The sequence below is a fragment of the Caretta caretta genome, chromosome 7, assembly GCF_965140235.1.
Source record: "Caretta caretta isolate rCarCar2 chromosome 7, rCarCar1.hap1, whole genome shotgun sequence".
Taxonomy (NCBI): Eukaryota; Metazoa; Chordata; order Testudines; family Cheloniidae; genus Caretta; species Caretta caretta.
In genome coordinates this window covers 33,273,277-33,298,992 of record NC_134212.1, presented here as the reverse complement: position 1 = coordinate 33,298,992, position 25,716 = coordinate 33,273,277, and the positions used below count along the sequence as shown (strand labels likewise).

The window sequence follows — 25,716 nt, the reverse complement described above, 5'->3', positions numbered from 1 at the left end:
CATCAGAGGAGGTGCCATTGTTTGTGATGTGTGGACTCAAATTCCAGCAGCTCCCCGCCTGCCCTCCAGCAGCGGGCTCTGTGGTGGGTGTAGCTGTGCTGAACTGGAAGGGACTAGCTGGGGCAGCCTGGCACTGTGCTGCGGCGAGAGGGACGTGTGCGCCTTAAGGGATCATTTCAGCCCTGAGAGCTGTGGATTGTGTCCACAGGGCTGCTCCAGAGTCTGCTTGCTGCAGGGGCCATCAGCAGCCTGGCAGCAGACATGCCAGGGGCTGTGCGAAGGCTGTGGCTCTGAAGAGATGCTAAAGGGAAGGACCACATAGCAAGCCCAGGGTGGGTTGGGTCATTGTGTCGGCTCGGAGCATCAGCCTGACCCAAATCCGAGTTTTGCCTTAGCACAGAGTTGCTGTTTGGTCCCAGGGCTCACACGCTCTGTTCCCTGCAGCGGCTGCGAGGGCGCGGCACTGGTCTGAGGGCACAGCTCTGGGCTGCAGCCGTGTGCCGCTGTAGCATGGACACTCCCTACGGTGCCGCAAGGGTGAATGCAGTTAATGTACGTCTGCGCTCCCTACCTGTGTCTATGCCAGGGCTTAGCTCCACCAAGCCACGGCCCCCAGGGCCTGAGACTTCAAAGCCTCATGTGCCAGAGCTTGGGCGAGCAAATTTTTAAGCACAGCCCGGGCCTGTGGTGGTGGCCTGGGAGTGGGGTGTCACCCAAAGAGGACTCCCCCACCATGATACGACCGTACCTCCTCATTGCCTGTGTCTCACTGTTCTCCACATGGAAAGGCACGAGTTGCCCCGGGCAAGCATAGCTGTATGCTAACGAAGCTTGGGGCATTTAATTTCCTTCTTTGTTTATAATAATTTCTCAGCACCCCCATGCTCTGTGGCTCAGTGCTTCCCCTCCCAGGCTGTGATTATCTTGGCGTCACAGACGGGCTGGCCCTTTAAGGTCAGATGGGATCAGCCTTGCTGGTGTCCCAGCAGCTTAGTGATCCTTAGTGACCCCAGCTGTGTGTGATGGAGACTTCTAATGACAGACCCCAGCTGTGGAGGACCAGAGAGAGAACTACCCCACCAAAGCTGGGCACTCAATCTAGGGAGGACAGCCAACAGGCAGCAGCAAGTGCCTTCCGGGAGAAGGGCTGGGGAAGCCAGGCTGGACGAGACCTCCCAGGAGAAGGGAGGCAGGGCTGGTTGCACTAGGGCCTGAAGGGAGCAGGGGCAAGGGCCAGGTCCCCGGGGAGGGGAGGCATTGGGGGATCCTGCTAGGAGGAAACAGCCTGGGAGAAGCTCTGCAGGGCCCAGGAGTAGGAGCCGAGACCCTCAGGGTAGTCCCTGGGGATGGGGGAGAATGGTTAGTTGGGTATCGGGAGTTGGCCCTTCTGTTACCCCGCAGGGCTGGAGGCCAGACTGCGGAAACCCCAGACAAAGCCCCCACAGCGCTTGGGAAGCAGTCAGGGATGCTGGCGACGAGGACCCCTCCAAGGCTGTGCCCAGGCATGAGGGGGTGCCCCTCAAGGTGAGCTTACCTATATAGCAGCCTGGCTGTGTGCTGGGGGTGGGGGGGGCCTGCCCCTCAGGGGGAGTTTAAGCCCCTCTCCTGGCTCCCCATGTGTGAACCGAGACCCTGCCCCTCTGGAAGGGCATGAGTGCCTCTCTCCCTGGCCCCACAGGAGCTGAGGTCTGGGGCTGTTCTGCCCCTCTGGGAGGAATCTGACCCTCTACCCCAATGTGTGAGCCAGCATCTGGGGCCCCTGGCTGCCTGTGGAGGTCTGAGCCCTTATTCTCGCCACCCCGGTGTGAGGGTGTATGTGGGGGGCCCTGCCCCTCCTAGGGAGTCTGTGTCGCATTGCCAACAGCTATTGCAATGGGAATTCCACCCATTACAAGCAAGGCAGCATCCTGGGACCAGAGCATGGGAACTGCTGCCAGAGATCCAGGGTGCTGCAGGATTCTCCCATCAGACACACAGGGCCCTTGGGATTCAGTAGAGCCCTGGCAGCATTAAAACAAAATCTTTTCTCAAAGCCCACTGGGAAACCAAGCCAATGAGGAGGTGCGAGCGGGAATGGATCCCGGGGCGGGGTCTATGAATGACTTAAATCCCATTTCAGTCCTGCCAATAGGGATTTACAGCATGCACAAGAGTGACTGTCACCCAGTGGCAGGGATTAGGGGATAGAGGGATTAGACCGATAATGAGACTGGGGAGCTAGAGAGTGAAATTAGGGAGATCAACAGAGAGTTTAGCGGGAAAGAGGAAGATTAGACCAGTAGGTAGAGAGATAAAGAGAGATTGGATGGGGAGGTGGGGGCTGAACTGTTGGGGGATGAGTAGCTGGCTGGCTGTGCCTGGAGATGGAGGGGTGTATATGGGGATGGATGGATGGTTACATACAAGGATGGATCGGTAAATGGGAGGTGTATGGGGATGAATGGATAGGTATGGGGATAGAGAGAGACAAGATATCTTCCATTGGACCAACTTTTGTTGGTGGAAGGTGAAAGCTTTTGAACTACACAGAGGTAACCTTCAGGTCTAGGGAAAGAAATCCAAGTGTCTGAGCTAAATACAAGTCAGGACAGATAGTTAAGCATAAGGGGTCACATTGCAGGAAGCCATTTGAGATGGAGTGGCCCACCAGGGTGAGATCGTGATGTTAAAGGCATTTGAAAGCACCATTAAGGGTTAGCAGGCAGGTGTGTGTTAGATTGTTGTAATGAGCCATGAAACCAGTCCCCACTACGTCCATGGGTTTTAGTGTCTGTCGGCACTATGGATTTATGCTCCCAGGCATTGTGCAGGTTTCATTTGAGGATGAGGCCAAAGAGGTCTGATATGGAATGCGCGTTTGGTGAAAAGTGTTTGCTCCCTGGTGACAGGGTGTTTTTATTATTTTTCTGTGTGAGTTCATTCAAGAGCAGAGGCTGGTGCTGCTTTGATTTGGTGGTTCCTTGTCTCTGGGGAGTTTGCTTCTGATGATGAGCTTGGCAAGATTGGGGGTTGTTTGAAAGCCAGAAAGGGGGTTCAGGAAAGACTTTTTTCCAGGATGTGGAAAATATCGAGTACGGGTTGAAATTGTTTGATGATCACCCGTGTGGGTTCCAGTATGGGATGGTACATTACAGCTAGGAGTGTGCGGCCGATGGATTTTTTTATTTTTATTTTTTTCTGTACTGAAGCAGGTTCTCTTGGGGTATTGGATGGCCCATTCCAAGATGCGATCTACTTCGCTGGTGGAGTGTCCTTGTTTGGTGAAGGTGGTTTTAAGTTTTAAGGTGTGTATCCCAGACTTTCTCCTCAGCATGTTCTCTGGCATCTGAGTGCCTGTCTGTAGAGAACAGATTTTTTGGGCTGTGGGGTGGTTGCTGGATGAGTAGAGGCGAGTGTGGTGATCTGTGGGTTTCTTGTACATAGTCATTTGTAGCGTTCTGTTGATGAAGCTAATTAGAGTCCAGGAAACTGATGTGGGTATGGGAGTGTTCTACAGAGAGGTTTGTAAATAGAGGCTGGTTGTTGAAGTCATAGGTGCCAACTTTCTCTCTACCTGGGGGGTGCTCAAATCCACCCCCAACCCGCCCCCGCTCCACCCCTTCTCCCCTGCCTTGTCTCTTCCCACCTCCGCTCTCCCCCTGAGCAGCCTCTTCCCGCTCTCCCCCTGAGCATGCCCCATCCCCACTCCTCCCCCTCCCTCCCAGCACCTCCTGCATGCCACAGAACAGCTGTTCTGCCGTGTGCAGGAGGTGCTGGAAGGGAGGGGGAGGAGTTGATTAGCGGGGTGCCGGGAGGCGCTAGGGGGAGGGGGAAGTTTGGCTGCTGGCGGTTGCTGAGCACCCGCTAATTTTTTTTCCATGGGTGCTCCAATCTTGGAGCACCCATGGAGTCGGTGCCTATGGTTGAAGTTGGTGGAATCTATGAAGGAGTCCAGAGGACAAAAATATAATGTCCCTCAGGTCTCTCATTGGGTTCATGGTGCATTTTTTTCAGAAATTCTTCCTTCAGGTGGCCCATGAAGAGGTTGGCATATTGGGGAGCCATCCTAGTACCTATGTCTGGTCCCATGGTTTGTACTAAGTGTTTCTTAAATGTAAGTTGTTATGGGTGAGAATGAAACGGATGAGTTTGGGGTGGATTTCTGAGCATTGTACATTATCCTGTAGGTATCCGAGGCAGGCAGTAATGTTGTCATGGTGAGAGATGTTGGTGTATGGAGAGGTGATATCTATGGTGATGAGGGTGGTGTTCTGAAGGAGCTTGTTAATGCTGAGGAGTTCCTGGAGGAAATCGGTAGTGCCTTGAAAGAGGCCTTTTGCGTGGTGAGTGGTTTGAGGATGGTTTCTATGAGTCCTGATATTCTTTAAGAAAGAGTGCCATGGCCAGATATGATGGGTCCAGCTGGGTTCCCTTGTTTGTGTTTCTTGGGAAGCATGTAGAAGGTCCTCGGGGGAAGGGGGGTTAATGGGGGATGAGGGTTTCGGGAAAGGATTTGATGATTTCCTTAAATACCTGGGTGAAATGTGGTTTGGGGTCGTCTTTGAATTCTTTATAGTAGGTGGTCTTGGCATGTTGTCAGCTGGTCTTGTTGACGTAGTCATCGCAGTTGAGGACCATGATGACGCCCCATTTATTGGCATGTTTGATCACTATCGGGCGGTTGGATTTCAGGAATTGTATAGCTATATAGCTGTCCTCTCGGTGGTAGAGAGATTTTTGTGGCTGTGATGTTTGTTAAAGATTTCACTGTTTGTTTTCCTGAAGCAATTGATATGGTACAGGTTGTGGTTTCATCTGATGGGTCATGGTCAGTCAGATAATTCTATTTTCTTATGGCTATCGGTGGGGATGTGGTAGTTATGGGTGATCTCATCTTTGTGAAAGAATTCCTTGAGGTGGGATCATCAGAATTCTTGTAGTTTGTGCAGTATCAGGTTCTGTGGTGGGGCAGAAGTTCAGTCCCTTGGACAGTACAGATCCTGTATTTCAGTTCAGGTTGATTATGTTGGGGTGTTGTGTCCATGTGCTGAGTGCTGGTGTCATGGTTGTCTGTTGGTTGTTGCAGTAGGTTTCACTTTTTGTGGTGTCAGATGGCTTTCATCAAGTGTGGGTGTGTTTTTTGTTTTGTTTTTTTAAGATGCTTTTGGTTTCCTGCATGATCTTCAGGTAGGTTTTCTGATCGTTTTCTTACAGTGCATGGAAGCATGTGATGATTTCTTGTTTGAGCTGGTCTCCTCTGCAGTAGGTAAGGTGCAGGAGGTGGTTCCTCAGTGTTTCTGAGAAACAGCCAGATAAAATAATGGGGTGTGTGGGGATGGGTAGATTAGTTGACAGCTGTATGGGGTTGGGCGGATTAGATGATGTGATGTATGGATATGGGTAGGGGGGGTACATGGGGGTAGGTAGATTAGTTGATGGGGTATGTGCGGTGAGTGCATGGGTGGGGGGATATAGTAGCTGATGGGGGGGTGTGGGGAGTATGAGGGGGTACATTAGCTGATGGGTTTGTGGGTGGGGGTGTGGGTACGTTATCTGATGGGGTGGGGGGTGCATGGGTGGAGGTTGATGCGGTACATTAGCTGATAGGGTGCATGGGTGGGGGGTGAGGGAGGACATTAGCTGATGGGGGTGGGTAGCTCAGATAAGCACGTGACACTCTCCGCTGTCCCCCTGTGACTGCCCATCAAGGCCTTCACTGTCATGACCTTGACACAGGGGTCAAATTACCGACCCAGCGGCCGCAGCGTCACACGCGCACTGCGGCATCTTCCGCGCAGCCGCTCGCTCGCGCCGGCGGGGGCCTGCCCAATGCAGGGCATGCTGGGAGTTGTAGTCCCTGCATAGCCTGCCGGGGCACTGATTTGCACGGCTCCCTCTCTCTCCCCCCCCCCCATACACACCCTGCCTGCCTGCCCCACCCCCTCTCTGTGCCAAGCTGTGACTGGCAGGCGCCATTCATAATCATGCACCCCCCTCTGCATGCTCCGCTAGCCCAGGTGCTGGGAGAAGACCTGCGGGAGGCACGGGGGGAGGTGCCAGCTGGGAAGGAGGTTGAGGAAATACTGTCATTCAGCAACTCTAGTGCCAAGGAGGCTTAAAAACGTGCCCTGGCCCTGGCTTCTATCCCTGGCTTGGGGGGGGGGGGGGAGCCAGGACTCCTGGGTTCTATCCCTGGCTCAGGGAGGGGGGTGTAGTTGGTTAGAGTAGGGAGGGGCTGAGATTCAGAACTCCTGGGTTCTGTTGGGACCCTGACTGGTAATGGTATGTAGTAGCTAGAACGGGGCTGGGTGGGAGGCATGGTGAATGGGTGGTGATCAAGTGACATGCCTGGCTTCAGTGGAACGACATGGTGGACCTAGCTGCTGCCTTCTTGTGCCTGCAATGAACCTGTGGGGCTGATACTGAGGCTCGGGCTACGGTAGCAATGTTTCAGACACAAATGATTTTTTTTTTTGAAGTGACATTGCTATATTGGCAAAAGCCCTAGCGTAGAAGCAGTGACACTGGCAAAAGCGTGCCTGTGCTGGTAGAGCCTTATTTCGCTCAAGGAGCTGGCATCAGCTCGACCCGCCAAAGCACCCTTTTGCTGGTAGAAGCTACGTCTCCACTAGGAAGGTTTGCTGCCATAGCTATATTGGTTCACATGTATATAATATACACCGCTTCCCCCCCCCCCTTAGCTTTCGCCATAATGCTTTGAAGTGAAGTCCCAGCCGTACTGCGCTATTATGAAGGAGGAACTTGGTTCTGGCTGAGAAAAATCCTGGTAACCTTGGAAAAGGGGAATATAAAAAGGGGGACCAGTAGTAAAGAAAGATCTTGATCTCCCATCCTCACCTTCTCAGTGCAGGGGGGACAGGATTGCAGATTGCAGATCTGTTCTAAAAAAACAACTCCCCGGTAATATGATGTGGGAAGCTCACCCACACTCCTTACAAATGTGTGCGTGCACACTGACACACACATCCTCACACTCATGCATGGACATACATACTCATGGATGCACAAACACACAAAACTCTCACTTGCGCGCACCTTCATGCGTATACAAAATAAGGATCTGAGAGTTGAGGCCCCTGAACTGCAGGCCAGAAATAGAAATGAATATGACAGGGCAATCTTCCCTCGTCTGATCCCTTCTTAGGGGTGAGGGGAAAAAATAGCACAAGGTTAGCACATGGCTCTTTTCATAACTCATCTCTTCAGGGGAGGGGTTTTGCTCAATTGATTATTCATGAAGGGGAGGGGAGCACAGAGAAGGGGATCTGGGGCCTTTCAACTCTTGGGCAATGGTTCTAATCCAGCCCCAGGGCTGCGGGACAAGAGGCCTTTCCCCACTAAGGGATGCTGATTCCCATATGGCCCTAAGGTGGATACTGATTGGCTCAGTGGCAGGCAGGGAATGGGATATGGGGTCTTTTCCCTTCTATGGGTCACTGGCTCTGTTCCAGACCCAAGGCAGGGGACTGGCAGGGTTAGCTGAGTGAGGAAAGTGTTATGCTGCCTTTCCCCTCTAGGGGCCACAGGCTCTGATATGGCCTGAGGGCAGGGCCCTGGCTGGATTGGGAATGGGAGTACAGGTGGACTCTTGAGTTTTCAGTCATTTAAGTGTGCAATCATGTGTGCCAAATGCACGCTGGGCTGCCAGTGTCATAGAATCATAGAATATCAGGGTTGGAAGAGACCTCAGGAGGTCATCTAGTCCAACTCTCTGCTCAAAGCAGGACCAATCCCCAACTAAATTATCCCAGCCAGGGCTTTGTTAAGCCAGGCCTTAAAAACCTCTAAGGAAGGAGATTCCACCACCTCCCTAGGTAACCCATTCCAGTGCTTCACCACCCTCCTAGTGAAAAAGTTTTTCCTAATATCCAACCTAAACCTTCCCGACTGCAACTTGAGACCATTACTCCTTGTTCTGTCATCTGGTACCACTGAGAACAGTCTAGATCCATCCTCTTTGGAACCCCCTTTCAGGTAGTTGAAAGCAGCTGTCAAATCCCCCCTCATTCTTCTGTTCCGCAGACTAAACAATCCCAGTTCCCTCAGCCTCTCGTCATAAGGCATGTACTTCAGCCCCCTAATCATTTTTGTTGCCCTCCGCTGGACTCTTTCCAATTTTTCCACATCCTTCTTGTAGTGTAGGGCCCAAAACTGGACACGGTACTCCAGATGAGGCCTCACCAGTGCTAAATAGAGGGGAATGATCACGTCCCTCGATCTGCTGGCAATGCCCCTTATTATACAGCCCAAAATGCCATTGGCCTTCTTGGCAACAAGGGCACACTGTTGACTCATATCCAGCTTCTCGTCCACTGTCACCCCTAGGTCCTTTTCTGCAGAACTGCTGCCGAGCCATTCGGTCCCTAGTCTGTAGCGGTGCATGGGATTCTTCCGTCCTAAGTGTAGGACTCTGCACTTGTCCTTGTTGAACCTCATCAGATTTCTTTTGGCCCAATCCTCTAATTTGTCTAGGTCCCTCTGTATCCTATCCCTGCCTTCCAGCGTATCTACCATTCCTCCCAGCTTAGTGTCATCTGCAAACTTGCTGAGGGTGCAATCCATGCCATCCTCCAGATCGTTAATGAAGATATTGAACAAAAGTGGCCCCAGGTCTGACCCTTGGGGCACTCCACTTGATACCGGCTGCCAACTAGACATGGAGCCATTGATCACTACCCGTTGAGCCCAATGATCTAGCCAGCTTTCTATCCACCTTATAGTCCATTCATCCAGCCCATACTACTTTAACTTGCTGGCAAGAATACTGTGTGAAACCGTATCAAAAGCTTTGCTAAAGTCCAGGAATAACACATTCACTGCTTTCCCCTCATCCACAGAGCCAGCTATCTTGTCATAGAAGGCAATTAGATTAGTCCTGTCGAAGAGCCTGGCTCCTGTGTAGTGGGGACTGAGCGGCCCAACCCAGCCAGCCAGACTCGCAATAGTGGAGGTCAAGCTCACACACTAAAAATAGCGAGGTGGCTATTGCAACTGCAGCGGAGACTTGTGCTAGCCACCTGAGCTCTGATCCAGCAGGGCCTGAGCTGCTGCCCAAGCTGCAATGTTCACATGACTATTTTCTGTGCGCACTAGCACAAGCCTGTTGGTCCAGGCTGGGCCGGTTGCTGCCTGCAGCAGTGTAGACATACCCCAAGTGACCAGGCAGGCACCCTTCCTGTAATCTCCTCCTGCCCCCAGTGTCAGTAGTTTGCGTGCATGGTGCTGTGACATGGAGACAATTCGTACTCAGCACACAGGGCGTGGGGGCCCTTTCCTGGGGTTTGAACATTTTGGCAATAGGAAAACTAGGGCACAGAGAAGGGAAGTGCAGGGTCATGCAGGGTGTACTTGGTAGGCCAGGGAGAGAACCCAGGCACCCTGCTTCCCAGCATTCTCTGCTCTAACCCACTAGACGACACCCCCCACTCCTCCCCCACACACTCTCCTTCCAGAGCTGGAAATAGAACTCAGCAGGCCTGGCTCTTAGTTCCCTCCTTCTGTAACCACTGGAACAAAGTCCCCTAATCAAGCCATTTATATATAAAAAAAACTAGAGCCAACAACAAATAGATTAATACTAGTTATACAGTAATAAAAACCTCAAGTCACCCCATAGTGTCTGAGTGTCTAGGACACACAATGTTTTGAGACTGCCAGTGATTTGGCTACGTGGGATTCTTCTCTATCATTTATTTGACTCCATCCTTAATCTAATTGCATCCTAGTCTAATTACATCTTATTGCTTTATGATTCTTTCCATTCATTCCCTTCTATTATTATTCTAATTTCTCCATAACATTCTCAGCCTGCCTTCTTCCTATTCCATTGCCTTCTGCTAACTGAATTACTCTGTCGTTCTTACCCACTAATTTTCATTGTCTTGACTGCTAATTAATTTGAAAGTCATTACACAACAGTAAAAATTAATATCCCAGCCACCACGAGCAAAGAAGTGACTTAGAGTATGTATATTGCCACTACACTCTAACCCTGGGCTGAGGTTTGAACCGAAGGCCGGCTTCCATCTACACAAAAATCAGTCAGATTTTGGTCAGCAACCAAGCAGGTGGGTCAGCACCCGAATTCTTCTGTGACTCCGGTCTAAACCCTGTAATTTTGCAGGGTTGGAAACACTGGATCCACAAAGCCAGTTTCATAATGCAGTGTAGCATATGCTCAGATGCCAAGGGGGTGGGGGACGGAGAGATAGATTGGGGTTGTGTATGGGGATGAATACATAGATGGTTGTATATGTAGCTAGAGAGGCCTGTTCTGGGAGGGAAGGTTAGATGGCTAGAGGATGAGTATGGAGATGGCTATAGAGAGGGAGGGTTTCACAGATAGACAGATGAGGCGGGGGCTGGAGAGATTAGATAAAGCAGTGCTTTAATGTTTTATTAGTCCATGTAATGACAATAGCAGAAGCCCTTTATCAGCACTTCCTACCCTTGTGATTAACCCCCTCTGTCAGTGCCGGTGCTAACTCAATCAGGGGCCAAAAGCAGGACTATTTCTCTCTTTCCCCCCCCCATACTAATCATTAATAGGGGCCCCTTAGCTGCTCCTCAGGGCCCTAAGCAATTGCTTAGTCTGCTTAGGCCTAGCACAGGCTCTGCCCGCTGTTGTTTTCACCCCTACAACTCCTCAGCCAAGAGGGGCCCCTAGCGAAGGGAGATTCCCAGAGAGGTGTGGGCGGGATCAGATGAATAATTGATAAACCAAGGGGCGGAGCCTCATGAGCCCCCCGCCCTCCCGGCCTGGAGGAGGGGCTCATGAATAATGTACCAATCTGGTGGGGTTAATAATACATGAGGGGCGGGGTTTAAGGCGCATTGCTGCAGCGAGCGGGCTGGGCAGAGCAGAGGTCCAGGCTCCTTGGTGTCGCTCCCGGTGCCGCAGTGCCAGGGCCTGTGTCCCGCCGCGTGCAAGCCCCCCCTACCCGCACAGGCCAGCCAGGGCCCCGCCGGAGGCTGCAGGATGTCTCGGCCGCTGTCGGATTATGAGAAAAGGAAGCAGATTAGCGTGCGGGGCCTGGCCGGGGTGGAGAATGTCGCCGACCTCAAGAAGAACTTCAACCGGCACCTGCACTTCACGCTGGTGAAGGACCGGAACGTGGCCACCCCCCGGGACTACTACTTCGCCCTGGCGCACACGGTGCGCGACCACCTGGTGGGCAGGTGGATCCGCACCCAGCAGTACTACTACGAGAAGGACCCCAAGGTGAGCGCACGGGGGCGCGTTGGAGAGGGGCGCCCTGAGAACGGGTACGGCGGGGCGGGGGGATGCCCATGGGCGCAGTGGAGAGGGGGTGCTGGGGGGTGTGTGCAGGGCTAGGGGAGAGTGCGCTGGGGTACTCTGGAGAAGGGGGTACCGGCTGACTGTGTGTTGGGGAGGTGGGAGTGCTCCAGGGCGTACAGGGGCAGGGAGGGATAACACCCAACAGCTGAGCCAGGGGAAGGGCAATGGGGTACGGGGGAGGGGGGCTGCCAGGGAGCGGGAGAAGGATCTGGGCACAGCAGCAGCGCTACGTGAGAGATTCCCTGGGGCAGGGAATGCGAGGGGCAAAGGATCAGGCGGGAGAGGTCCAGAAGGGTCGGGAGCAGGGGGGTACCTGGGCAGGGGCTGCAGCCAGCGGGACCACCAGGAAAAGGGCAGCGAGGCAGGGGAAGGGACAAAGTTGCAGGACATTGGGGCAGGGGGAGCAGACAGCAGAGGGGCTACCAGCGGTCAGAGCTGCTGCTGGGAATAGTGGGGCTGGGGGTGTGTGGTTGTTGGACAGGCCCCTTGTTCTAGGAGGATGGGGAAGTGGGCAGTGGATGGCTCACAAACCAAAACCTCCCTCCCATATGTGAGCCAAGCTCTAGCCTGCTCCTGACACCTGGGAGCCAGACTCCAGTGCTGGGATTCTCCACCCCCGCCCCCCAGCCAGGTTGGCTTGGCGTGTGCTCCACAGAGGGTATAAATACCAGCTGGACTACTGCCACCAGCTGCCTCAGACCCTTCAGCTCAGGGAGTAAAACCTGGGCTATTGGCACTGAAGGGCTTGGGATCAGACCCATGGCCCCATCCAGACCACTACTTTCCTTCCCTGACCCCCGTCAGGCCCATGCAGCCCCATGTCTGGTAATTCACAGGACAGCGCCCCTGGCTGGTTGTGGGGGTCAGTGGGAACTAAGCAGAGCCAGTAGACTTCCTCCCCGGGGGCAGGGATGGGTCCTGCCCCTCTCACCTGAGCATCCCCAGTCCCAGGCTAGTGTCCTATCCACTGGGCCAGCCTGCCACGGGGACAGTGTGCTTGGGGCCCACTCTGGCTAGCGGGTGAGGAGGGCTGGGGGAGGGTGCACCGTTGTCACCATCTGAGCCTGGTCCCCCCCCCCCCTAGAAGTTGGCGGGGGTGTGTGTGTGTAACTCGTGGGGCGGTTCCTCCAGAGACCCAGGCGGGACCCGCAGACCCACTTGCCCTCCCCCAGCCGCCTCTGCTGCTACCCTTCCCCCACTCCCTCTGCTGCCCCTGCCCTTCCCCTCTCCCCCCACATCACCCTCAAGCCCTTTGCTCCCCCAAGGTTTTCTGTCCCCCATTTATCTCCGCCGCTCTCCCACAGTGTCCTCCTGTCCCATCACCCCTTGTTCTTTCCCTCCCCGGGCCCCCAAGCCTCTCTGAGAGCGCTTTGGCCGTGGTTCACCCCTCCCGGCCGCCCTCCCCCAATCCCTGGCTAGCCCCCAAGTCCTGGGTGTGTGTGAGCCAAGGAATCAGCACAAACTGCCTCTCAGAGACCCGCACTGGGGGCTGAGCAGCTGGGCTGGGGAATCACAGTGGAGGATGGGGCAGTACTAGGGGATTGCAGGCCATTAATCCCCTTCCTGTTCAGGGGGGTGGGGGTGGCAAAGGTAGCAGTAACTGGATGTTTGAGCCAGTAGGTACAGATATGAAGAATTGGTGGTGCCACCCGGCATGCTGGGAGATGGGGGGACCTGCAAGGGGGGAGCTAGGGTTGGGGGAGAGGTTTAGGGTTAGAGGGTAGTAGGTTTGGTGGGGGCAATGTTTGAAGGAAGCAGGCAATAGGAAACAGGGCCTTTCCCCTCTAGGGGGCGCTGGCTGTGATCCAGCACCAGGGCAGGGGGACTGGCTGGCTGGCTGGCTCGCAGGCGGTGGTACACGGGGCCTCTCACCAGAAGTGACAGGTAATTGGGGGTGTGGGAGGAATCCCAGCTCTCAAGACCCCTGGTTTTGATCCTATCTCAGCATCCTGGGCGGGGGCACAGTCTGGTTAAATTTAGCCGAGCGTGACATTTGCTGTTGACTTTTGCCATTTAATCTGGGAAAGAGCCTGTGTCAGCCCATGGGGTGGGGGACTGGGGCGCGGGGGCGGGGCTGGGACACTGGATAGGGGCAGCGGCTGCATACCTGAGACGGCTGACAGCACGGCTGATGCCCACCTGCCCTCCCCCAAAGGTTAGCTGGGCAATGAGCGCCTTTGAATGGCCTGCTGTATTCAGCAGCAGGGGCTTGATCTATGGGCCCCAGCAGCCAGCCACATGCACACACTCCCCCCCCGCACCTGACCCCCAGAAAGTGTCCTGCCCAAGTAGGGTGCCAAATGGGATATGGAGCGTTTCTCCTCTAGGGGATGCTGACTCCAGTCCAGCCCCAGGGTGGGGGACTAGTGTACTTAGTGGGCCAGAGAACGGGGCATTGGGCCTGTTTCCTGGGGGTGGGGCTGACTGGCTCCCCAACCCTCCCCCGCTCCATCTCTGCCCCCTCTCTCTGCAGCGCATCTATTACCTGTCGCTGGAGTTCTACATGGGCCGCACCCTGCAGAACACCATGGTGAACCTGGGGCTGCAGAACGCCTGCGACGAGGCCATCTACCAGGTACCCCAGTGCCGGCCGGCTGGGGGCAGGTGGGGGAGGAGAGGGGGTGGAGCTGGGAGAGGCAGTGCCAGGGAAGTGCGGGGAGGGGATGGACAAAAGGGAGCCAGCTGCTGTCCCCTAACACCTCCTTTTTCCTCCCCCCACAGCTGGGCCTGGACATGGAGGAACTGCAGGAGATCGAGGAGGACGCTGGGCTGGGGAACGGGGGCTTGGGGCGCCTAGCAGGTGAGGGGAGCCAGCTTGGCAGCCATGGAGCTCAACGGCCCTGTGTGCCCAAGGCCAGGAGTGCCCCCCCAACACACACCCAGCCCCCTGACACTCCCCCCAGACAAAACAACCTCTGACACTCCACCCCCTGCCCCCAGACACACATCCAGCATCGCAACACTCCCCCCAGACATAACCTCCAACATACACCCAGCCCCCCAACCCTCCCCCCAGACACACACATGGCCCCCCAACACTGCCTCCAGACATAACAACCTCCAACACTGCCCCCTCACAGACACACACCCAGGCCCCCAACACTGCCCCCGACACATACCCGGTCTTACACTGACCCCCCCCCCCCAACATGACATAACTCCTGACACTGCCCCCTCACAGATACACACCCAGCCCCCCCAGAGTTGATAATCCCCGACACTGCCCCTTACAGACACACACCCAGCCCCCTGACACTGCCCCCCCAGCTCCTCCAAGACCTAACAACCCCTGACACAGCCCACCCAGACACACACCCAGCCTTCCATACACTGTCCCCTGACACTGCCCACCCAGAACCACGGCTCTGCCCAACAGTCAAGGAAGAAAGGAATCCAGGGGCCCTATTCAGCATCTGCACCCACCCCCACCCCCATCATTGTCATCCTACTGCCTGTCTCCCTCCCCCACCTTCTGCACTGTAACCCCACTGCCTGACCCCTTGCCCACCTGCATCACAGTCATTCCACTCCTGCCCCGTCCTCCATTTCCCACCCCATCATTGTGACCCCACTGCCTGTCCCCCTTCCCTCTTCCACATCTCCTCTACCTGCCCCCCATCCCTATCCATTTTCCTACCCTCCTGATCTGGCTGTTACTGTGCTACCCCCCTCTTTCCCCTTGATCTGGCTGTAATGCCCAACCCCTGCCCCCCTTTTCCCCCTCAGCCTGTTTCCTGGACTCCATGGCCACCCTGGGACTGGCCGCCTACGGCTATGGCATCCGCTATGAGTTTGGCATCTTCAACCAGAAGATCTCTGGGGGCTGGCAGGTGGGTCACACCCCCCATGGTGCGGGGGCTGGGGAGGGGGCTCCTTTCCCCCAGGGGAGCAGAGAGGGCACTGGGGGGATGGGATGTGTGTTGGGGGGCTGGATGCGTGTCGGGGGGGGGCAGTGTAGGGTAGGAGTGGCCCACAAGTTGCCCCCAGTTTGGAGTAGGAGAGGCCCAGCAGGGAAGTTGCCCAGGGGCCTGTGTGGGGTGCCCTGGGTGGGGAGGCAGCAGGTGCTGCAGGGCACAGGTGATCGCAGCAGGAGATGGGGTGTTGGGTAGGTGGGATGCCCTGGGTGTGTGTGTGTGAAGGGACCCCTGGGGGTGGGGGGAAGCAGGATGATACTAACCCCTCCTCCTCCTGCCCTCCCTCTGCAGGTGGAGGAGGCTGATGATTGGCTGCGCTATGGCAACCCCTGGGAGAAGGCCCGGCCTGAGTACATGATCCCAGTGCACTTCTATGGGCACGTGGACCACGGGCCTGATGGCACCAAGTGGGTCGACACGCAGGTGAGTCTGGGAGGCCTGGGTGAGGCGTGAGTGTGCATTTGCACAAGAGAGGGTGTGAGTGTATCTGTACGTGAGGGCCTGGCAGCCATGCATGTACCCCTGCACAAGTGAATGGTGATTGTGCGTGAGTGTCTGTTCACATGCAGGGCTGTTGGTGCACAAGCCGTATACATGGGGAGAGAGGTGCATTCACAGGCCTTTGCACATGGTAGAGCGAGTGTGCAGGTATGCCTGAGTGTGTGCATTTGCAAGCACACAAGTGGGCATTTCCATGCAAGTGTGAGCTCCCTGTGCACCAGGGGCCTGAGCGTGCTCACATGTACCTTTGCACAAGTGCCTCCATGCATGTGCAATTGCCCAGAAGCACAGGTCCATTGCACGAGTGCATCATCATGCTCGGCATTCTGGGGGTACGTATGCAGGGAGCCAGGACGCCTGGGTCCTCTCCCTGATTCACTGGGGAATTCAGTTCCCCTGTTTGTTCTTTTGTTTCCCCACCCGTAAAAAGGGGGAGTGGAAGGTATTATGGGATGTGAGGTCAAATGGCCTGCTGGGAGAGGCTGGGTTGGGCTCTCTGCTCTTTGTGCTCATCTGAGTGCCATGGCTGGCCCTAACCCTGGTGTCCTTTGGCAGGTGATCCTGGCTCTTCCCTACGATACACCCATACCTGGTTACCGCAACAACACTGTCAACACCATGCGCCTCTGGTCCGCCCGGGCCCCCAACGAGTTCAACCTTAAGGACTGTGAGTGAAGGGGGGGCCCTCAGGCTGGGCAAGGGTCTGTGTCTCTGCTGGATTCATCGCAGCAGCCAAGGGCCAGGCATCAGACCCCCTCTGCTGAGCAGGGTTGGGAGACAGCTACCGAAAACCGGGGGCGGTGGCTCAGTAGGAGGCAACCTCCCTGCCCTGTCAGTGCTGCTGACCCAAATGCCCCACCATTAAGGATCCCTGTATAAACAGCCCCTCCCATGCCCCTCTCTGGAGCCAGCTCCAGAGCTGCTGGGTAAAGGATCCCTATACAAAAAGCCCCCGGGCCCCACCCAGAGGTGGCTGCACCTCATCACTGGGTGAGAGATCCCTGTATAAAAAGCCCCCACCCCAGAGGTGGCTGCACCTCAGCACCAGGCAAGGGATCCCTGTGTGAACTAAGGCCCCATTCTCTCTCTCTCTCTCTCTCTCTCTCTCTCTGCCTCAGTTAACGTTGGTGGTTACATCCAAGCTGTGCTGGACAGGAACTTGGCCGAGAATATTTCTCGGGTGCTGTACCCCAATGACAACGTGAGTAGTCCGTCTCCCACTCCAGTGCCCCCTGCATCCACTGCAGGGTTTCCTGGGAGGAACCTGTCACACCTGGGGTGTGGATTATACACTGCAGGGGAGGGAGGGTGTTCTGCTTCTACACCCAGCCCCCTGGTCCGGCAGCAGGGATAGGGCCCAGGGGGTCAGGTGGGTCTAAATCTCACTAGCCAGGAAGGTTCACCTTTGGGCAAAACTGGGATTTCCCTCTGCCCCCAGATCCCTGCCTCTGTGATGTGTCCCAAATGTTACCCCCTTCAAGGTCTCTGCAGCCACCTGGGAGCCTAGGTGGGAGAGTGAGACACCCCCTGTCTACTGCTTGGGGAGGCTGGGAGTCAGGACTCCTGGGTTTCAGCACCTGCTCGGGGAGGGGAGGGGGATGTAGTTGGTTACTGGTTAGGAGCTGGGTAGCCAGGACTCCTGGGTTACATTCCCAGGTCTGCCACTACTTTCCCTATGCTGTGAGCAGGGTCTGCAGAGAGCCCATGCTGCATCTGAAGCCACTGGTCCATTCTGTGGTTGGGACTGTACAGGCCTGGAGTGGGTTGGTGGATGCCTCCATCCTCACCTGCCCCTCCTCCCTGCAGTTCTTCGAGGGCAAGGAGCTGCGTCTGAAGCAGGAGTACTTTGTGGTGGCGGCCACCCTGCAGGACATCATCCGCCGCTTCAAATCCTCGAAATTCGGCAGCCGGGACCCCGTCCGCACCTCCTTTGATGCCTTCCCTGACAAGGTACTGGCCTCTGCCAGCAGGGGGCATTGTAGGGAGCAAGGCAGGAGAGCTGGCTGTGCAGGGAGCTCTCAGCTACTACAGCTTTGGCCTTGCCCAGCAGGGGGTGCTGTGGGGAGTGGGGCAGGAGCGCTGGCTGTGGTGCAGGAGCTGCCAGCTACTCCAGCCCTGGCCTCTCACGGATAAGCTCATGCATCCTCTGTCATTGGTGGTCTGAGTTCTGCCCCTCTCCTGTAGGTTGCTATCCAGCTGAACGACACTCACCCCTCCCTGGCCATCCCTGAGCTCATGAGGGTGCTGGTTGATATTGAGAAACTGGACTGGGACAAGGTAAGGGGTGTGACGTTGGGGGCTCTGTGCTATAGGGAATGGGTGTCGTTGTTCTTCTGTTGAACAGCCCCCATGTCCCACCCCAGAAGTTGCTGCATCTCAGTGCTGGGCTGGGGATCCTCATGTGCTGTCTCTCTCCCAGGCCTGGGACATCACGGTGCGGACCTGCGCCTACACCAACCACACAGTACTGCCTGAGGCCCTGGAGCGCTGGCCTGTCCATCTCTTGGAAACCCTCCTGCCCCGGCACCTGGAGATCATCTATGAAATTAACCAGAGATTCCTTGATGTAAGCTCCTCCCCCAGGATGGGCAGGGGTTAATCCAGTGGAGAAGTCCCTTTTCCCTCCATAGGTGGCAGGAACTGAAATGTGTTAGTCTAGGACTCCTGGGTTCTGTCCCCAGCTCTGGGAGGGGAGTGGGGTATAGTGGTTTAAAGCTGCGGGGTGCTGTCAGGACTCCGGGGTCTTTTCCCTGGCTCTGTAGCTGATTTGCATGTGCTCTTGCCGGGGTGAAGCTGTGGAGGGGGTAGGGAACCAAATTTGGGGTGTATGTTTTAAGAGGGAACCATGGGCATTTGGAATTGGCTCCTACTAGGGGGCAGGGTGGGTGCTGCAGGGATGAGTGTCCTGGGGCTAGGACAGTGGGGGACCCCCCCATTTTCCTCCTGGGGGGCTCGGTTGCGGAGCCTCTCCCTGGGGGTACCTGCTCCATCTGGATTCTGCTGTTCCCTCCCCCCCAGAGAGTCAATGCCATGTACCCCGGGGACTTGGACCGACTGCGGCGCATGTCCTTAGTGGAGGAGGGCAGCATCAAGAGGATCAACATGGCGCACCTGTGCATCGTGGGCTCCCATGTCATCAACGGGGTCGCCCGCATCCACTCCGACATCCTCAAGAAGACTATGTACGTGCCCCACCCCTTGCCATGCTCTTCCCCCTCACTCCCCTGCTACTTTCATTCCTTTCCTCTTTCATCCACTCGGTTCTCTTTTCCATCCTGCATTTTTTCCCATTTCATTTTCCCCCCTTTTTCTCCCTCTTCTCTCTTTCCTTTTATTTTTCCTCTTTCCCTTTTTCATTCATTCTCTTTATTCCTTTATCTTTCTCTTCTCTTGTTCCTTCCTATTTCATTGTATCTTACCCTCTTTTTCGTTTTCATTCATTCGCTTCTTTCTGTTCTGTTCCTGTTTTCCTATATATTTCATTCTTTTTGTCCTTTTTCTGTTCGTTCCCTTATTTCTTTTTCTCCACTTTTGACCCTTTGTATTTTTCCTGTTTAGTTAATTCTTTTCCCTCTTTTTCTGTTTGTTTCTCAGACCTCATTTTTTCCTAATTCACTTCCCTTTTTGTTCTTTTAGTCTCTTCTTTCCTCTTTGGTTCTCTTCCCTTCATTTCCCCTGATTCATTCACTCTTCTCTTGATCCTTTCGTTCCCTTCTTTTCTCTCTCATCGATTCTTGCATTTGTTCTCTCACACATTCATCCTTTCTCTTCCCACTCCTTTGCCCTTTTTTGCCCTCTAGTTTGTTTTTGGTCCTTCTTTGATTCTTTCCCTTCTTGGTCCTCTCATTCATTTCTTTCCTGTTTCATTCCCCTTCTCTTCCCACTCCAGTTTCAAGGATTTCTATGAGCTTGAGCCACACAAATTCCAGAACAAAACCAATGGGATCACACCTCGGCGCTGGCTGGTTCTGTGCAACCCAGGGCTGGCTGAGGTCATTGCCGAGGTGAGTGCAGGGAGTGGGGGGCCTGTGAGGTTCCTGGGGGGAAGGATCCTGGGTGGTGATATGCAGGGGGGGGAAGCAGCGGGAGGGGGAGTTTGGAGGATGCACAAGGCAGACAGACAACTGCAGGATCTTTGGGGGGCACCATTCAGTGATTGTGATTCAGACAGGGAGGGGAGAGTTGGGGGCACTGTGGAGTGGGGGGGATGCTATACATAGTCATGGGGGGATGACCATTCCGAGATGGGGGGGGCTCTATGGGGTGGGGGGATGCTATATACAGACAGGCATTGGGGGACAGGCTGCCATGCAGGGATGGGGGCTCTATGGGGTGGGGGATGCTAGATACAGACAGATGTTGCGGGGCAGACTGCCATGCTGGGATGGGGGGGCATTCAGAAGTTAAACCCCTCTCCTCTGCCTTGCCCCTGGAAGGGCAGAGCAAGGGGTGCCTGCCTACTCTCCTGTGCCAGGCCTGGCTCTGACCCTCCTCTCTCCCCAGCGTATCGGGGAGGAATACATTTCTGACCTCGACCATCTGAAAAAGCTTCTGGCCTTCGTGGACGATGAGGGATTTATCCGGGACGTCGCCAAAATTAAACAGGTACCAGGGTGTGGAAATGGCACCTGGTGCATCTTCCCTCTAGGGGGCGCTGGCTGTGATCTGGCCCCAGGGCAGGGGATGGGATGCAAGGCCTAGGTTCCCATCTCTGCTCTCCCATGCCAGGAGAACAAGCTGAAGTTTGCTGCCTATCTGGAGGAGGAGTACAAGGTGAAGATCAACCCGAACTCCCTCTTCGACGTGCAGGTGAAAAGGATCCATGAGTACAAGAGGCAGCTGCTCAACTGCCTCCACGTCATCACCCTCTACAACCGTGAGTGCTGACCCCCCAACCACATGCCAAAGCTAGGGGGAGAACCCAGGTGTCCTGACTGCCAGCCCCCCTGCTCTAACCACTAGTATCCACTCACCTCTTCGGTGGTGCTGTCAGTGACCAGGACATGGGCAGCCATACCTAGAGTTGGAACAGGAGTCAGACCCAGGGGCTGCAGCAGGAGTCGGTAACCAGGAATTGGAGCCTAGGGTCAGGACTGGGCCATCTGGAATGGGGCAGGGCGGGGGCAGAGCCAGGACAAGGCAGGGGCTGTCACTGTCAGTGACAAAGGCTTTGAGCAGCTGCTGCACTGCTGCTGGCCTTCAGAGCCGGTCTGCTGACTCTTCCCAGCTATGAGGCCAACCTCCAGGCCAGCTGCACTCGCCGGATGCCCAGGAACTGGCCGGCTGCTGGCCTTGGCACACTGGCCCTAACCCTGCGTCTCTCCCCATCCCCCTGCAGGGATCAAGAAGGAGCCCAACCAGTATTTTGTGCCACGCACCGTCATGATCGGCGGCAAGGTGAGATCTGGGGGCCAAGGCCCACCCCTCTTGGTGCTGCTGTCCCCTGGTGGGAGGCGAGGGTGGGTGTTAAGCGGCAGCCTCAGTCTCCGTCCCCCCGCAGGCTGCCCCTGGCTACCACATGGCCAAGATGATCATTAAGCTGGTCACGGCCATCGGGGACGTCATCAACAACGACCCCGTCATCGGCGACCGCCTCAAGATGATCTTCTTGGAGAACTACCGCGTCTCCCTGGCTGAGAAGGGTAGGGAGGCTGTGACCTCTGACCCTGCTATCCTTCCCCTACACCTGCCACCTCTGCCCCAGATCAGGCTAAGTGCCCGTCTACCCCACGCAGCAACTTCTGACCCCACTATTCTCCCACCAGGAGCGGCAGAAGGTCCCTAAAAGTTGTGGGGGGGCCATCGGCACCTGAAGTGTGGCTCCGCCCCACATGCTGCCTCTTCTCCTTGAGGCCCTGCCCCCATACCGCCGCTTCCCCCAAGGCCCTGCACCTGCGCTGCCTCTTCCCCCCCGACCATGCCCCCCCACTCACTTGTTTGTGCCCCTCACCCCCCGTTGCTCGCCCTAATGGTTGGTTAAAAGGGGGGGGCATGGCTCCCCAGCCCCCTCTCCCCATCTCCCCCCATTCTGGTACTCCTGTCTTCTACCCCAGATCAGGCCAATGGGGCTGTCTGCCCCTTGCAGCCTCCTCTGACCTCCATCCCTTCCACCCTGGTTCAGGGCTGGGTCTAGCCCACATGGCAGCTTCTGACCCACATTACTTACATTCACCCCCCAATTGCTCCGGATCAGGCAAATGGGCCCATTCGCCCCACATGGCGACCTCTGACCTCCCACCCCAGCCCGGTGATCCCGTCTCTCCCACAGTGGTCCCGGCGGCCGACCTGTCCGAGCAGATCTCCACAGCCGGCACAGAGGCCTCGGGCACCGGCAACATGAAGTTCATGCTGAACGGGGCGCTGACCATCGGCACCATGGACGGCGCCAACGTAGAGATGGCAGAGGAGGCGGGCGAGGAGAACTTCTTCATCTTCGGCATGCGGGTGGAAGACGTGGAAGAGATGGACAGGAAAGGGTGGGGGCCAGACCACTGCCCCTCCCTCATGCAGGGAACCTCCCTGCCAGGCCCCCTTCCTATGACCCCTTCCCTGCCGCTGGATTCCTGCTCCACCTTCTCTACACGCTCCCTGCCTAGCTGCCGGAATCTTCTCCGCTGCCTGGATCTCCTACCCATGGTGCCCCCTAACCCAGTGCCAGATTTGCACCCATCACCAGCTGCCAGGACCCTCCCGACACTGCCTGTCTCCCCTACTGCTATGATCCCTTCCCAGTTTCCCCCCCCACCTGGGCTCCTCATGCCATTTGCCTGCCCTCCTGTGGGGATCCTGCCCCCATTCCCTTAGCCTGCCTTCCCCATGCTGCTGGGGTCCTTCTTGGGGACTGGTGAGGGAGCCAGGTTGGGCAGGGAGCTTGGGGAGTCTCCTGCGGGACGCCAGGCTGGGTGCTTCTGGTTGGGGGGAGCCCCTGAGGCCACGCTGGCCTGGGGTGGAGCCATAATCCTGAGGTAACCTGGCCCCCTTCACCTCCCCTCCAGCTACTGTGCCAAGGACTATTACGACCGCATCCCCGAGCTCAGACAGGTGATGGACCAGCTGAGCAGCGGCTTCTTCTCCCCCAAACAGCCCGAGCTCTTCAAGGACATTGTCAACATGCTGATGAACAATGACAGGTGGGGGGGCACTGGGGGGAGGGAATAAGGGACAGAGGCAACTATGCCTAGTGTGGGGTGGAGGAAGGGGGCTCTATCCAGGGCTTAATTTGTAATGAAAGTGGGGCTGGGGCTCAAGCAATTTTTTTACTTTCATAAGTGACTTGCCCAGAGGTGCTGGGGCTCAGCCCTGGCACAAATTAAACAGTGGCTCTATCCCCAGCTCTGGGAGGGGAGGGGGGTTTAGTGGGTTATGGGAAGGGGGGCTGGGAGCCAGGACTCCTGGGTTCTGTTCCCACGAGTGCACCCATAGTGAGGGGGAGCTGAGGCAGTGGGGGAAGGGTTTCCCCAGAGCTTTGAGCGTCTGCTGCTGGCTATGTTCTTGCGAGAGGCTCCCGGTGTCAATCCGAGCTGTGGGCAGCAGGTGGCAGCATGCACAAAGACCCCCAGCCTGACACCCTCCTGCTTCCCCTCCCTCTCCAGGTTCAAAGTGTTTGCGGATTATGAAGCCTACATCAAATGCCAGGAGAATGTCAGCGCCCTCTACAGGGTGAGTGTGCACCCCTAGTGGCCTTCCTGGGGTACTGCACCCAGCACGAGGAGGGGAGTGGGGTCTAGTGGGTTAGTGGCCTGGGAAGGCTGGCAGGTAGGACTCCAGGGTTCTATTCCTGGGCATCCTGTACATCCATCCATCCCCGTGCCCTCCCCTCCTCTGTCTGTCTGTCCCTCCATCCATCCCTGAGCTCACCCCTCCTCCATCCTCGGGCCCACCCATCTATCTATACGCACTCCTCTATCTAGCCATCCATTCCCCCATACACACCGTCCCTCCATCCATCCCCAAGCACAGCCGGCCCACCCATTGACACTCATCCAGCCATCCCATCTGGCCTCCCTTGCCCAATCCTCCAGCAGTCCATGTGTGATTGCTACTGACCTGCCTCTCTCTCCCCAGAACACCAAGGAATGGACCAAGAAGGTCATTAAAAACATCGCCACCTCGGGCAAGTTCTCCAGTGACCGCACCATCGCGCAGTACGCCCGTGAGATCTGGGGTGTCGAGCCCACCCACCACAAAATCCCTGCACCTGACGATCCCCGTGAATAGCCCCTCTGAGGCCTGCCTGACCTTGCCCCCGTCACCAACCAAGCGCCACTGGGTGCCAGCAAACAGACACTGCGCTGGCTTCCCCCAGACGCTCAGCCTGTCCCCCATTGTGTGTGGGGACCTTTCCCCACTCTCTGTGTGGGGGATCCCCCTCCTGCCCAGGGAGAACTGGCCGCTTCCTGCTGCCTCTGCCTAGCTGAGGATAAGCAGAGGGACATTTGGATTCCTGTCCCTCCCCCCACATTCCATGGAATTTGGGGATGAAGAAGCCCAGAGAAATGAGATGCTGGGGGTTAACTTCCCCCTCTCTCTCCCCCCATAACATGCTATTTATTTAAGGGTGAGAAATTCCCCCCCTTTATAAACCCCCACCCAACCCATTAGTGGGTGAACACCCAGCTATGTTTTGGGGCACACCCATTCTGCAGGTTAAAATCCCATGGTCCCCCATCTATTAACGAGGCAGAAGATGTGCCAGTTCCCTAGGGGAGGGAGGGGAGTTGTCCTTCGCAGGCCCCCAGCACTGTGACCCTCTTCCTAGCACACCACTTCTGCACCCTGCTCCACCCCCCAGCTTTGCGTGTGATGATCTGGGGTGGGGTGCCCTGCCTCTGCTACCCTGATGTGGTTTTAAATTTGGGGGATCAGTCCCCACCTACTGGAGATTTTTAAAATAAACAGAGTCACTCCACCCGCCCCCCAGCTTATATCTCTGTCCATACATCCGTCCCCCTGCTCCGCATTCACCCCAGGGCGGTATCAGTGCCTAGTGCTAACCCCCACATTGCTATCACTTGAAGTGTTGTGTGTGGTTTTTTTCTTCCTGGTTTGGGGGAAGCCGGCGGGTATGGGTGTCAGGACTCCTGGGTTCTATTCCCAGCTCTGGGAGGGGAGTAGGGTCTAGTAGTTAGACCAAAGAGGGAAAGAGAATCAGGACTCCTGCGTTATATCCCTAGCCCTATTGCTGTACCTCAGTGCATACTGTTTTTCCTAGGCCATAAGACTCCTCTCCCACAGCCAATAGAACCCAGGTGTCCTGCCATGTACTTGCTGGCCGTTTAGGGGGCATTTTTGTTTGTTGTTTTTAGGGGTCCTTTATAACTTATGGCAGGGAGCCTGTACAAATACCCCATGACTTTCAACTCTTAATGTGGGGCAGGTGGAATGGAACAGTCTGGGGATTTGTTGGTAATTTTAATGATGGCCCTATATGTGTGTGTCCCAGCTACTGCCCGCACTGGGTGGGGAGTCCTAGGAGCTGTGGGGTATACCGCTCTACCCCCCGCTTTCCCCAGCTGTGGAGGGTCTGGGGCTGTGAGCCAGCAATAAAGATGACACTCAACACTCTCTGGCTGTGTTGCTTTTTTCCCCCCTCGTGGTCCTCGCCCTCCCCCCACCTCACCCAGAAACTGGAGTCTTGCCCCCAACCCTGCACGCATCCATGCCTGGTGCCTCCTGAGAGGCAGGACTCCTGGGTTCTATCCAGCTCTGGGAGGGCAGTGGGGGCTAGTGGGTTAGGGCAGGGGCCTGGCACCCAGGATTTCTGGGCTCTACCCAGCTCTATGAGGGCACTGGAGGCTGGTGGGTTGTATCTCCAGCACTGTCTCTAGCCTTCTCTTGACCTTGGGCCAGTCCCTGCCCCACCTGCCAGAGCTGCCATTCACAAGAGTGAGTGAGAGTGACGGGGGGCCTAGAGAGGAGATGGAAGAGTGTGTGAACCCCTCCCCCCCAGGCCACAGCAGCTGCTCATTACCACCCAGAGAGGGGGAATTGGTGCTAAAAATA

The 25,716-nt window shown here is 56.1% G+C and overlaps 1 protein-coding gene across 1 annotated transcript; it reads left to right on the top strand.

Moving 5' to 3' along the window:
- The first annotated feature begins 10,811 nt into the window (after positions 1 to 10,811).
- PYGM (glycogen phosphorylase, muscle associated) lies at positions 10,812 to 25,278 on the top strand. Its single transcript, XM_048858552.2, has 20 exons — positions 10,812 to 11,221; positions 13,773 to 13,874; positions 14,021 to 14,099; positions 15,026 to 15,129; positions 15,505 to 15,636; positions 16,270 to 16,381; positions 16,833 to 16,915; positions 17,521 to 17,664; positions 17,899 to 17,991; positions 18,134 to 18,280; positions 18,733 to 18,896; positions 19,604 to 19,718; positions 20,218 to 20,319; positions 20,443 to 20,590; positions 21,053 to 21,111; positions 21,215 to 21,356; positions 21,983 to 22,190; positions 22,710 to 22,844; positions 23,307 to 23,373; positions 23,779 to 25,278. The coding sequence occupies exons 1-20, from the start codon at positions 10,979 to 10,981 to the stop codon at positions 23,929 to 23,931; spliced, it is 2,532 nt and encodes an 843-aa protein (XP_048714509.2). The 5' UTR covers positions 10,812 to 10,978; the 3' UTR covers positions 23,932 to 25,278.
- Positions 25,279 to 25,716: the final 438 nt, after the last annotated feature.